Source organism: Poecilia reticulata, unplaced genomic scaffold (assembly GCF_000633615.1).
Source record: "Poecilia reticulata strain Guanapo unplaced genomic scaffold, Guppy_female_1.0+MT scaffold_155, whole genome shotgun sequence".
NCBI classification, from domain to species: domain Eukaryota; kingdom Metazoa; phylum Chordata; class Actinopteri; order Cyprinodontiformes; family Poeciliidae; genus Poecilia; species Poecilia reticulata.
The window spans coordinates 221,719-235,591 of NW_007615016.1; the positions used below are offsets into that span (position 1 = coordinate 221,719).

A 13,873-nucleotide genomic window follows, 5' to 3' on the forward strand; every position below is an offset into this window, starting at 1 on the left:
AAAATGTTTGCTTTTTGTGTTTTTGTCCCTTGTTCTTTATTAGTTCTATTTTAAATGCACCTTATCACTGGACAGTCTGCAGAGTAATAACAGCAGGAGTGACAGAGAAGCATCACGTTTCTCTCTGTGTCAGGATTCTCATCCCTCTTAAAGCCAAACATGAACCAGCCTGTTTTCAGGATAAACTATTGTGCGCTGTCTTTTGGCCTTTGAAAGCATTTAAAGTGCAATCGCTGCGCTTTAAGGAAACTGACTCAGCAGCACCATAATAAGGTCTATTTAGTGGGTGGACCTGTGTAGTGTGTCTCTGCTTGTGTATACATATAAATGCTTACATTTCTTTCTCTGTGTGTGTGTTTTATCCAGTTCAGTTCCTTGTATCGGTGTGTATTTGCCTCCTTTTGTTACTGTGTGTGTACACATTAGTATGTGTGTGTGCTGTCTTTATTTGGATGCGTGTTTCCGGGTTTTAAATGTCAGTTTTCAGCTGTCATCCTCTGTGGTTTCTGTTCTGCTCAGTGCAGGAGGAAGTGGAGAGTGCTAATTTATCACTGCCTTGCTGATGTTGAGCGATACGAGTCAGGCCACGTAATAAGACGAGACAGGTAGTCGGCCGCATGCAGCGTAAAAACCAGCTGAGTCAGGGGTTCAGCAGTGGTCAAGGTGAGATCTGTGCATGGAACGTTTCAGTTCTCAGATTTCTTCCCCTTAAAAATGAAATAAAACGAACAGTGGAGATCCAAGTCATAAAAACAATATTGAATTTAAACAGATTTCAGTAAAACTGTTAGCACAGTTATGTTTTTGTGCAGGTGGTTGAGTTGTAAAATTAAACTCAAGCCTATTTGTTAGCATGAAGATTGCAGATTTAACATTGGTGAAAATCCATGGTGCACCAGGGAATCAAAAGCATTTTGGAAGGCAAAGTTTTTTTATGTTAATTCAGATTATATGCAAATTGTGTAAAATAAACTAAATGGAAAAGATGACATGAAATTAATTTCTAAGACTCAGTTTATATTTGTTTCTGCATTTTCTAAAATGATGCACAGGATGTTTACTGGCTGGTTTACTGTTTACTGGCTACCTCATGGTAGTCAGTTGGACTCGGTTTGATTAGAAACCAGAACTCCATTATCTGTGGTTCTGAGTCAGACCAACCTGTTCCCCTCCTGGCCTGTGGGGGCGCTGCACCAAGAACCACTGAAGGAAACGACACAAAAACCTCTGAAGACGCTGAGAGCAACTTCCTTCTTCACCAGATGGAAACAAGATGGAGGATTTTAGAGGTTGGAGGATTTCTCTTTAGGCTAAAGACCAGGAGCCATTTCTGCTGCTAGCGCTAGGCTAGCATGTTAGCTTTGGTTGGATTTACCCAGAATGCCCTGCGCTGTAGTCCACTTCCTGCTTCGTTCTGCTTGCTGTTCACATCTGCGTTCAGAGTTCACTTCAACCAAACCGTAGCCGAGGTTTTTAGGTGTGCCTACCTTTGCTTTTTTGTCCTCATCGGTCTGATTTCGCATTCACACCTTCACAAGCAAACTGGACTAAAGTTGGACTAAAATGGACTAAGCTGAGCTGGTGCACCGATAGAGGCATGTAAGTTGCTTCTTCACCCTTGATTTTGAGAAGCTCCTGTGATTCTTATGAAAGTAATGTGAATTTATTGGAGGATAACATTGTTAGATCTAACCTTACATTTTTGGGAAGCTAATATTTCTTTGAAAAGTATTATGAAGCACCAAGTGATATAACAGCAAACAGATGAAATAGTTGCATAATTAAGTAAATATTCTGTTGGGAATCCGCTGTTCCTTTCCATCTTTTGTTGGATTTGGAAAATCCACTTGGCATTTTTATCCGCTCTTTGCGATTTGTAAAAATTTGGAAGACTGCAAGGAAATGGCAAAATTGAATTGCACGTCTGCAGCGCAGTTATTATGTTTGATCGATGTGGAAAAATGTTTCAAGCTGCAAATAAATCAAGTGATGGATGGAGAACGAAATGCACTTGTGAAGTAATTACCGACAGAGTTTCCATTGTTCCCCTCAGCCTCATTACGCAACAGTCTCTGTCCACCAGCAGAAAGCAGCCAGAAACGACATTCGTTGCCTCATGACTCCTCATCAGTTCCTCAGTGACAATAAAGATGCCAAATGTATTTCTTTGTTTTGGTCTTTGCGTGGAACACAGACGTTAACTCACTCTGCAGAAGATAAACAAGTTGGAGAAATCAAATCAGCTCCGGCAGATTTTTTCCCCCTGATTTGTTTTGTGGAGGAAAGTGTTTCTGTTTTTATGTATTATTGTGTAAAATAAGCTCATTTTAACACAACCTCCTGTCTCCTGAGGGAGGACGGCGTCTAAGTGTTTGTCTGTAGAAAATGAGTTGGGACAGATGAACAGGGTGTGCAGGGGAGGCTGGGAGAGGGCAGAACATAAAACTGCAGGAGCTTGTAATAGAGTTTCCTAGACATTAATTAGCTGCAGCCATTCCTGTACAAACACACAGTAATAAAACTGATATACTGACGTCCCGTTCTTTTTTCCTCCGCTGCTCTCCTTGTTTCACATTACTCCGTTGTTTTTCCCCTCTCTCCATCTATTTTAGATTTTATGTTTTCTCATCACTTACTGTCTCCTCTAGTCTTTATTTCCTTTTCTTTCTCTCCACTGGAGAGCAAAATATGAAAGCAGCAGCATAAAGATGGATAGAGAAAGAGAGAGATGAGGGAGGAGCCGGTCGCCCCGAGCCTTTATCTGTTCTGCTTGTTTTGCTGAAGAGGAAAGAAAAGATCCATTACAGCCTCGGTTTTACGTCTAACATGCACTCAGACGCAGAAAATCCTGCAGCGGAGCAGCAACGCCATCAGTGGCAGGCCTGTCGGCTGGAACAGGTTCTGCAGCTGAACACACACTCGCAGTCACACACACCACTTCTCTCTGGGTTTTATTATTTGTTTGTGTTGGCCTGGCCATCAGCAGAGGCAGCCATGCTGGTTTTACATTAAGGCCTTTCATACACTGTGACTCATCTTTCACTTCTTGCTGCACTTAAATCATCATCCCTGGCTTCTCCACTGGTGGCTTTTCAGCCAGTGAGCGGCTGGACGGACAGACAGACAGACAGACAGACAGACAGACAGACAGACAGACAGACAGACAGACAGACAGACAGACAGACGCTGTTATTCTGATCACTGGACGCGTCACTAACAGCCGACTGCTGAAAATGATGTTGCAAAGGAAGGAAAGTGGGTAAAATCTGACATTTTGGGAGTATTTCCTGTAGATGATGAGAACTGAAGTTGTTTTCATTAAAAGTAATTGCATAATAGTTGTAAATAAATCCTTAAGAGCATTTTGGGTCTCAAATGCTTCCAGAAAAGCCATTTTCCTGTCAGTAAGTTAAAAGTTTTTTGGTGTCTGGAAAATGAGCCGTTACAGAAACTTCCTGATTGTTACACCATTACGCATCACCGTTACCTAGCAACCACAGCAAAGCTTTGCTCGTCACCTAGCAACCCAATCAGAGCTCTAGCCCGTTACCTAGCAACTCCAGTTGATCTCCAGCATTTGGACAGCTGGTTTCCCTGCTGTACAATGGCTGCTGGAAAACACTAGAGTTTAGTTGTTGACTCATCATCCAGAAAGCGCTGGCTGCATTCTGGTTGGTTGTGCAGGGGGCTCCACTAATGCTTGTTGTATAATTGAGCCTCTGTTTGCAGCCATTTTCATGTGTGAGTGTAAACGTTGGGGGTGTGGCCAGCAGCTTATCTGGATTTAAAGTGACAGAGACCCTAAAACAGGCAGAACTGATTATCTAGGAGTGATTTTATGGAAAAAATGTAATGAACATGTTTTGTTTAGGCCATATCTATCCTAACCTGCACCAGGAAGCATCATAGGTCACCTCGTAACACTGGAGCCTCTTTGTTGTTGCTATCTTGTCTAATTTGTTCCTCCTTCTTGATCTGACATCAAACTGAAGATAAGTGGATGGACTGAAGTCAGAGATTCAGAGGATAGTTTGAAGAGGCACAACACATAAAATGATGAGGAGGATCAGCAGTCATTGTGTTGTTGCTGCTTGTTGGTAGCGTGTTGGAGTTTCCCTTCGCTTCATGGCTGATGGTGTCGCTGCTGCAGGTCGGAGCGAAGAGGCTCGGTGTGAGAACAGCCACTGCCCAGCTCTCAGAAACACCTGGTTTGTTTCAGGAAACCTCCTACATGCAGGATTTAAATGCGTCTGAATTTACATCTGCTTTGTTTGCGTTGACCTTTAAAGGCCTTTAGGTTAATGCCAACACTTTACTGCAATGATTGCCTTTAATACTTCCTCCTCCGTCCTTTTTCCTCTCAGTATGTCGGTGCCTGCTTCTGTTTTTGCTCCATCGGTGCAGATAACCACATATTTATCGGTATTATCTCACAATTAACAGAAAACACAACCACCTCTCGTTACTAATCGTTGCAAACTAAAACAAATATGGTTTTATTCATTATTTAGATTAATTGATTCACTTCAATGTTTCAAATGTAGCAAATGAAGGAAAAAGATATTTATTAGAAACAGTCAGTCATTATGGAGCCGGTAGTTTGGTTCACTTTCCCTTAGCTAACGGTTTAAACTGTCCATATTTATCACTTCCAGATATTTCCATGAATTTTGAAATGAAGGTTTCTGAATGTTGAGTCAACAACAAAACTCTTGTTGTTTCCAGCAGCCATTGTACAGGGCATACAGCAGGAAAACCAGCTGACCAAAGGGTTGCTGTTTTCAGTGGAGGTAACATTGAGAAGCAAAATAAAATGCATCACTTCAGAGCCGTAAGTTTGAGCTGTCAGGAAGCTTCAGGCTCACATGCGAACCGTTCCAGCTCTCACATGCTGCTTGTCTGTTTGTGTTGGACTGACTGTTGCATTTGGACCAAGACGAAGAGTTCTGTCTGCTTACAGTTACGCTGTACACAGTTTTTGTTGATTTTATTTCAAATGGAAAATAAAAACTGATCCAGATGGATTTCTTCTGGAGATACGAAGCTGTTGAAGGGAAAATCTGCATCATTTCCAAGCTCTTATGTGGAAAGTCTGGACTTTATCAGAGGAAAGAAGACAACAGGAATTGCAATAGTTGGTTGTTTTGGTTGAAATAAATATTTTTAGGGGCAGTTTGAAGTTAAACATGTCCAAATTTTGGGTTGCAAACTAAGAAATCTTTGTGTTTTTTCCTTTCCTGCTCATTACCGAAAGTAAAAAAGTGATTTAATGTCATCACCAGAGTAAAAACCTTTCTGCTCGTGGATTTGTGTTTTTTGTTACGTCAGTCAGCAGCATTTCCCCGTCTCTCCCTCCAGGTGTTTCGGACAGACTTCATCACGGCCATGAAGCTGCCGGACTCGGCCCAGCTCGGCCCAGACGACTTCTACGTTCTGTCCGACCCGTGGAGACAGGAGTGGGAGAAGGGGGTTCAGGTCCCAGCCAACCTGGAGGCCATCCCAGAACCCGTGGTCAGGTAGGATCTGATCGGTACCAGAGCGTTTGAAGGGCTCCAGGTTGTTGGGTTATTTACTCTGAGGTGACCTAAAAGCTTTACACGGTCAAACCAACCAAACCATGTGAGCAGCCTGTTCCCCTCCTGGCCTGTGGGGGCGCTGCAGGAAATGACATGAAAACCTCTGAAGACACTGAGAGCAACTTCCTTCTTCACCAGATGGAGACAAGATGGAGGATTTTAGCGGTTGGAGGATTTCTCTTTAGGCTAAAGACCAGGAGACWTTTCTGCTGCTAGCGCTAGGCTAGCACGTTAGCTTTSGTTTTATTTACCCAGAATGCCCTGCGCTRTAGTCCACTTCCTGCTTTTGGAGCGGTCTCCGGTCCGCTTGGCGTTCACATTCAAACCGAACCAGAGATCACTTCAACTGAACCCAGACCGAGGCTTGGAGGACCAGAGGTCAGAGGTCAGAGGTCGGTTAGCGTTCACACAAAACCAAACCGGATTTTCTAGACAAATGGACTGGAGTTGGATTAAAACAGACGAAACAGGATTGGTGTGAATGCACCTTTAATCCCACTTCCTGTTTAAGCCTTGTTTCATTTGGGTGGAATTACCAAACACGCAGAAATGGCACTGATCAGAATCACAACTTGTAATATTGTGACTGGTACATGAGGGGAAGCAGGTTTGGACTCTCACGCGCCGTGAATCAGGCAGATACAGATGTTAAGGTGGCTGGCAGATGTGCCAACCGCTTGGCAGAGGAAGGCAGACCTTCCAGATCTCCCAGCAGCTGCTCCACATACCCATGTGGTTTCTCTCCGGCATTCGAGGAACTAATGAAAATGCTCAGACTAGCCGGTAATGCTTGTAGCACCGAGAGGCCACACACTCAGATTCAGCTCTGGGAAGACGGAATACCTAATGAACTTCCCAGAGAGATTCAGCTGAAAGTTTCATTATTTTTACCGTCTGAAGACATGCAGGGTGGATTATGGCAGCATCTGTAAAACCTTTTCTATTTCATGGCCCTTACTGTTAGCCAGCTGCAGGCAGCTGGAGTTGGTTTTTCTCTGCGGGTTAAAAATGTAGGTGCAAAAATCAACTCCAAGCTGCTGATTATACTGAATTTTAACGTTTTGAAACAACTTTAAATGCTTGTTTTATCCTTTTAAGAATGATTTGTGTCATTTATGAATAGGTCTGTCACCGCAGCAGATATTGCAATAAACGATAATATTGTTTTGAGGCCATTTTCAAATAATATAATGATAATAATGGCATAATAATAATAATAATAATAATGCCAGAACACATTCTCAGCGATAATAAACATCTAATGAGCATTTAACTCTGGAGCTGTAATACATTTTAAATATCCTAAATAAACACAACAAGTAAAATGAATTATGAAATCTCTAAAATCAAAATTATCCTTAAAAAAGATAAAGCACAAAACTGAAGACTTTTATCATCCAGTTTTTGGTTGAATGAGAGAAACGGCAAATTACTCTCAATGGAAATTATTGAGTTTGTTTTAATTGTATTAAGTTTTAATTCCTTGATTTCAATACAAAGTTCCAGATTATTTCAGATATAACATGAGGAAAGTGTTTTGGGTGAAATAAGTCTGTTAGCAGACGTAACAGAAGCTGGTAGAGAAAAGCATGACATGGATCTGATTTCTGATGAAACGATGAGGGACTGAACTCAACCTGGTCATCCTGACAAACCCAGTTAGTTTTTCCTCCTCTGTTCATTAAATCATTACTAATCTACTGAACAAATACAAACACTTTTGTTTCTGGCCACAAGACTTTACTTTTAAAGTGATGACCAATATTTCTACAGGTTGTTCTCGGGAGGCGGATAACTGGGAAACAAAACCAGAAATGTTTACTGCAGATTACAAATATTTAAAATGAATTAATTCAGGGATTAGTTTGAGAAAACCTCTGGATGATGATCTGCTGTGYGAAAAATGATCAGCTAATTGGTCTTCAAACCGTTTTTATTCATGTTTTCTTCATAAATTCAGCTAAATAAAACCGGTTGGGATAAATTGTTTTTTTGTGATACGCTGCTATCAACAGTGTCTATTTTATTTAAGGTGTAATAAAACACAAGATGTTGAATAAACATCTTTTCTTCCAGAACCATCTGTTTTGCTTAAATTGCTGTCATGTTGTTCCACCATCTGGGACAGAGGAATAAATATGGAATATGGTTTTAGTGCTTTACAGGTTTATGTGAAAATAGAAACAAAGTTCGGAGAAATATTTGGACTCTGGACCGTCGACTGTTTGTGGTTCAGTATTCTCTGATTCACCTGTTTTTATTTATGTTGAATAAAACTACAAATTATTCATAGAAAATCCACCTATCGCCTGATTACGCTTTTCCTCTTTGTTCCTTATGTCGGAGTTTTATTTTGAAATTAAGAGCGTAATGTTTAGATTGCTAAAGCTAAAATGCTTCTGCCGTCAGATAGCCTGACCATCTGGGGCTGAAAGGTTAGCACTCCTAAATCTGGAGTTAGGATGCAGCTCCTCTGGCATCTGACTTTACCAGAGTAAATCTTCACCAGTGCAGACTGAGCACTTGCATAGCGTAACATGAGATCAACTGGAGTTGTTTTGAGTATTGGTGCTAAGGTACAGTCCAAGTAAACTGTTTCAATCTTAGGGTTCATTGACACCCGCCCAGTTCGCTTGGTGAGGTGTGAACATTAACCGACCTCTGACCTCTGGACCTCCAAACCTCAGTCTGGGTTCGGTTGAAGTGAACTCTGGTTGGTTTGAATGTGAACGCCAAGCGGACCAGAGACCGCTCCAAAAACAAGAAGTGGACTACAGTGCAGGGCATTCTGGGTAAATCCAACCAAAGCTAACGTGCTAGCCTAGCGCTAGCAGCAGAAATGGCTCCTGGTCTTTAGCCTAGAGATAAATCCTCCAACCGCTAAAATCCTCCATCTTGTTTCCATCTGGTGAAACAGGAAGTTGCTCTCAGTGTCTTCAGAGGTTTTTGTGTCGTTTCCTTCAGTGGTTCTTGGTGCAGCGCCCCCACAGGCCAGGAGGGGAACAGGTTGGTTTGACTCAGCAGAGAGGAAAAGAACCACATGGCTCAAATGTTTCCGTTTTGGTTTCTAATCAAACTGACTCTGCTGGACTCTGAGGTGTGAAAACATCCTTAGATGCTTAAAGACACATAATTCACTGAAATCCATGTATTCAAAGCTGCAGGCGGCTGAGCAGTTCTTTGTGCATCTCATCCTGTTCTTCCTCTCCACCTCTTCATCCCTCGTCCCTCATTTTAGTTGTGCTGGAGGCGCTGACACATTTCTCTGTTTCTATTTTTTTTGAGTAATGACATAATCTCTAAAAATTGTGGAAGAGGAAAAGAGCTCCGGGCTCCGTCTGTCTTTGACACAATCGTTCACATTTCTCCATATTTGGTTCCATATCTTGGTTATTGAGAGGCTTTGAATGTGAAACGCTGTTTTACTTTTTCTGCATGATTCATTGAGAGAAGAAGAGATTCTCTGCTGCCTCTTTGCCCTTCACTGTTCCTGTTTTTTTACCCTTTCCTACACTCTGCCCTTCATCTCCATTTATAATCTCTCCTCTCCCCACTGGCTTCACGTTGCTCTTCCTCGTCTCTCCTCCTCCTCTCTTGCCCATGTTATCACTTTCTCTCCACCTGCACCTTTCCTCCTCTCTGTCTTCCTCTGGATCTTGGTTTTTGTGGGGGCTGAGTGAAAATAATTAGCTGTTGCATAACACTGAACAGGACTGCGCCGGTGATTCGACAGCTTCTGTCTCCAGGGACAACTCTGAACCAGAGATGGAAATAATTACATACACGCATGAGAAGATGTGCCCTTTTTCTTAAAATTAATGGAATCTATCTTGGGGTTTTATTATACATTTCTCCATTTCAGCCCCTGGCAGAGCTGCTGAATGTGTCGGGCTTTGGTCGGCTTGGGTTTTGCACATGGAAAGAATGAAATACAGTAAATAAAATACTGTATTTTTCCTGTAGTGCATGTGTTAAACGGTGAAGTGGAGGATGTTTATGAGGCGTGAAGCTCCCAGCAGGCTGAATTCACCACTTTGTGGTCGACACCAGTGATATATGTTACGGTCAGCATTCTGGCAGCTGGGATCTGATGCAGAACCTGGTTCTGAAAGGCATGTGAGGTATGCAGAACATTTGGGTGAACTGTCTGGRAGCCTCAGTGGAGCGGGGTCAGCGTCACAAAGAGAGGATGCTAGCTTTAGCAAAGCYTTCTGTGAAATAGAGCAGGAGGGAACCTGGTGGGATTCTCACTAAAACCTGGAACTTCTTTCAGAAGAATTTATTTTCTGGGACCTTTTCTGTATGAATGCATTCATAAAAATATTAGGTTTTGTTTAAGCTACTCATGTAATACAGCAGCATCAACTGATCAGAAGAGACTGTTGAACTGTCTTTGTACTGCATATAATTTATGTCATTGTTAGTTTCAAACATTTATTATCTAGAAATATATAACATAGACAAAGTAGAGCAACCACTGAAGGAAACGACCGGGTTGTAGAGTTAATAAGCTCCTAATAACTCAGCAGCACAGACTAAATGGAGCCTGGGGAACGAAGATAGATAGAGCTTGAAAAATGGAAAACTGCAGGATGGTGAAGGTGGAGGATTGTCTAAATGTCATGCATTGCGAAGCTTCAGCTATATTTACAATTGAAAAAGAAAACCTTGACATTTGGAGAATCTCTGGCCGTTTTTCTCCCCCAGTGCTCCTCTTATTCCGTGACTTGAATTGGGTTTATCATTTTAAGGATGCCGTTCATTTCCTGTTGGAAGTGGAGGAGCTGGCTGGGACTGATTGCATTTGTTTTTAGTTCAGACATTTTTAAAGGAGTTAGCTTAATATTAGCCTGGGATTGTTTTCCTGCTGGAACAACAAACCGTCCAAGTTTCAGGTAGTTTTTCGTCACCAATGGTAACATTGTTCAATGCACCATTTTGGTAATGGAGCAGAACCTCAGCATGATGCAGCCACCACCATGCTTAGGTAGTTGGTCCAGTTCTGGGGGATTCGAAAGCATCAACTCCCCGCTGATCAAAAATCTGTTCCATATTCTCAGTCGGGTCAGTTTTCCAAAATCAGAATAAAACTATCAACTGAATCCAGTCAGAATATTCTATGTAAGCGTGCACACCGTGTCCACCGTGGATCACCGTGTCCACTGTGGATCACCGTGTCCACCGTGGATCACCGTGTCCACTGTGGATCACCGTGTCCACCGTGGATCACCGTGTCCACCGTGGATCACGTCCGAGTTCTGCACAATATTATCCAGTAAAACTATTGATGATTCTTTGTAAATTCACTTCTATTCACTGGCTTGATAAAGTCAATTTTGTATTTCTACTGAGAATCCGTTGACAGAAAGCCMAACCATGTCGACTATTTAAAAAAGACATTGCAGTTATTGGCATAAGCACAAACTATTCTGTTTCTTCCTCGGAGAAATGACTCAGAAACTCTTCCTGTCTGAAACAAAGACGGTTAACAACACCTGGAACAAATATGACATTTGTTTTTTCCCCTTTCCATGAAACTGATGAAGAAAAATGTGCAGCTAAAGGTCATGACAGAAGCACTGATTCACATCCACTAATCACAAGCATAAAAAACAGAAACGTTCAGGAAAAGGGGAAAAAACGGACGCCTGACAAGTCCCTCAGGACTCTGAACCGCCTGCGCCAGCTGCTGCCTTCACCGTGAATCCTCACTGAACGCCGGCTGCATGTTCGCCCGCTGCATCCGAGCGTGTGCATGTTTCAAAAATAATGGCCTCTGCAGCATCTGGAACAGTCCCAGCGCTACCCTCTAATCTTTCCAAAACAGCTAATAAAGTGACTAAGAGTAGCTTCATCAGCGTCATCATGCACGAGGTCGATGAGTGCACATCAGCTAATAGTTTCCACACACACACACACACACACGCTTGTTTGTTTTCTGACACTCTGGATTCATGTCTAACAGCAGTTAGATGGATGAACAAACATCCAACAGTCTGTTTTGTACATATGTGTGCTGTGTGTTGCTCTGGGATTTGCTGCCTGGATGGACGACCTGCAGACTGAATACTGTAAATATGTGGAGGAGCAGATGGTTTGGATAAACGCTCGGCGTTCAGCGCTTCTTGGATTGATGGTTTAACCGAGCCACAGCAGCGGCTGATTGGAGGTCACACTGCTGGTTTTTGGTTATTGAGTTAGCAGGTGGCTAAAACGTGGGGACAGGATGAAGTCAGCTGCTTTCAAAAACATGTTTGCAGAATTTAAATTATGCAACACAGCAGCACAGCTTGTTCCATTTATTTACTTTCAGGGAAAAGTTTCAGAGTAGCTTCTCAAGTTGTTGAGGATTTGTGGACGATGTCTTTAGATGTGGATGCTTGATTTTTGACTTTCTCAGCTACCATCATTTATTTAACCGGAGGTTCCCAAACTGTGGGGCGCGCCCCCTAGGGGGGGGCGCCGTTCCATTGCAGGGGGGGCGCGGGAAGCCGTCTGGATGAAAAAACAAAACCTCTGAACGCTGTATGCGCTGGGTTTTTACCTTAGAATTGCCAAGTCTTCCCATATCTGTGTCCTCTGCTACTTTTATCAGCAGTTAAAACTGTTTAATCCGTTAACATGTGGTAACCTGTGTTTCCGAGCTGCCTTTAAACGCAACATGAGCGCTACGACGCTGGGTTTACACCTGTGAAGGAGACCTGCTGCTGCTGCTGTGCGGAGATACGCAGGTGTGTTAGAATCATGGCAGCAAACCAGCAAAACGCAAAGAACTTTTCACAGTTTTCCCCCAAACTAACAGACTGTTGAGTGAAGCTGCTGGATGCAGGTAAAGTTAGCTAAAAGATAACTAGCTAATATCAATACATCACCTTAAGCTTAACAAGTAGCCTGTAGGCTACGGATGTTATCTATGCTCAGCTATGTAGATTCATTTTGCCCCCAAACAGTCGATTCCCCCCAGCGTCGTTCAACCAGACAGACATTTCTAATCCATAGGGGCCAGAAAATGTTTGGAAACTGAGTATTAAACAATGTCTGAAAGTGATGCTTAGGAAATATGAAAGAACTGACACTGAACTTAAAGCTGCCTCAGCAGATCAGTCAGATAATAGATCCTCATTAATCAACTTGTTGGTGGTAAAAATTAAGGGTATCCTCATTTATCTGTGCTGATTTCTTTAATTTGGGTTGATCGGCTGACACGTGCAGTGAAGCTGATCTTTTCTGCCTCAGCTAAGGTCCAAAGATCAGCCGCTGTCCTCTGCTCTGCAGTGAGAGGTCAGACCGACACGGCCCATCGGGGCAGGTCCAAACGTTTGGCGTTAACAACAATCACCCCACTGTTGACCAATCAGCAACTTTCCTGCTGTATCAGTTCAGATAAAAAATATTGGTATCGTTTGGTTTAGTAGCTTTTTATGGTTTGCAGATAAAATATTCCCTGGAAAAGTCCAGGTGTTGAACTGGAAACCAGTGAGAAACTAACAAAAGCACAAAGAAAATCTGAAAGTCCTTCAAAATGTCTGGAGAGCTGATGGCTGAGTGTAATTTAATAGACTGGAAGAAAATCTGTCTCCTTGGACGGAAAAATACTGTGAAGACGCGAGGAATGAGCCAAACTCCTGTGCCGTAGTGATAATAAATGCTGACCTCCTGCTGAGTCCAAGCAGAGCTGCTGGACTTCAGCCACTCCAGTGAATAATAGCTTTTAGTGTTTACAAATTCAAATGTTCAAAAAAGTCACAAAGATATGAATTATTTACTTGTTAAGCTCATATGTGAGATAATCTCCTGAGTGTGTGGATGTTTGGTCTGAATATCGGCTGCAGCAGATAAACTGCTGAATAAGGATTTCAGTTCGTCTTGACCCTTGAACTACGACCTTCTGTCCAGGCTTGGATGAAGCTCTGACTGACGTTCTGATGGATTTTGTTTCTATAAAAGCCAGATCCGCCCGCAGCAGCTCGTCTGCGCGATGCAGTGAGGGTCAGTGGGCGTTTCTCCCACCACGAGCCGGTTCGGTTTCTCTGGACTGGTCGGGGCAGCAAACCGACCAAATGTTCTGCTTAAGTACAGCCTGAGGAGCCAAACCGGGTCTGTGTCTGCTTGGTCCCAGAAATAATGACACGTTACGGTGATAAATCGGTTCTGATCCGTTTCATTAGGAAAAGGGTTTAAAGAACCGGCTGCTGGACAAGAGGGAACCGAGTTCCCAGGGTTCATCAGGGTTCATCTGGGTTCATGAGGGTTCATCAGGGTTCATCAGGGTTCATCAGGGTTCATCAGGGTTCATC

General features: G+C 42.8%; 1 protein-coding gene across 2 annotated transcripts in view; it reads left to right on the top strand.

Annotated features, from left to right (window-relative positions):
- jade2 (jade family PHD finger 2) overlaps nt 1-13,873 on the top strand; it is a 138,341-nt gene that overhangs the window by 43,889 nt on the left and 80,579 nt on the right. For both annotated transcript variants that reach the window (XM_008401939.2, XM_008401940.2), the window contains exon 4: nt 5,359-5,516. In XM_008401939.2, the coding sequence (XP_008400161.1) occupies nt 5,359-5,516 (158 nt within the window). The remainder of the gene's footprint in view (nt 1-5,358; nt 5,517-13,873) is intronic.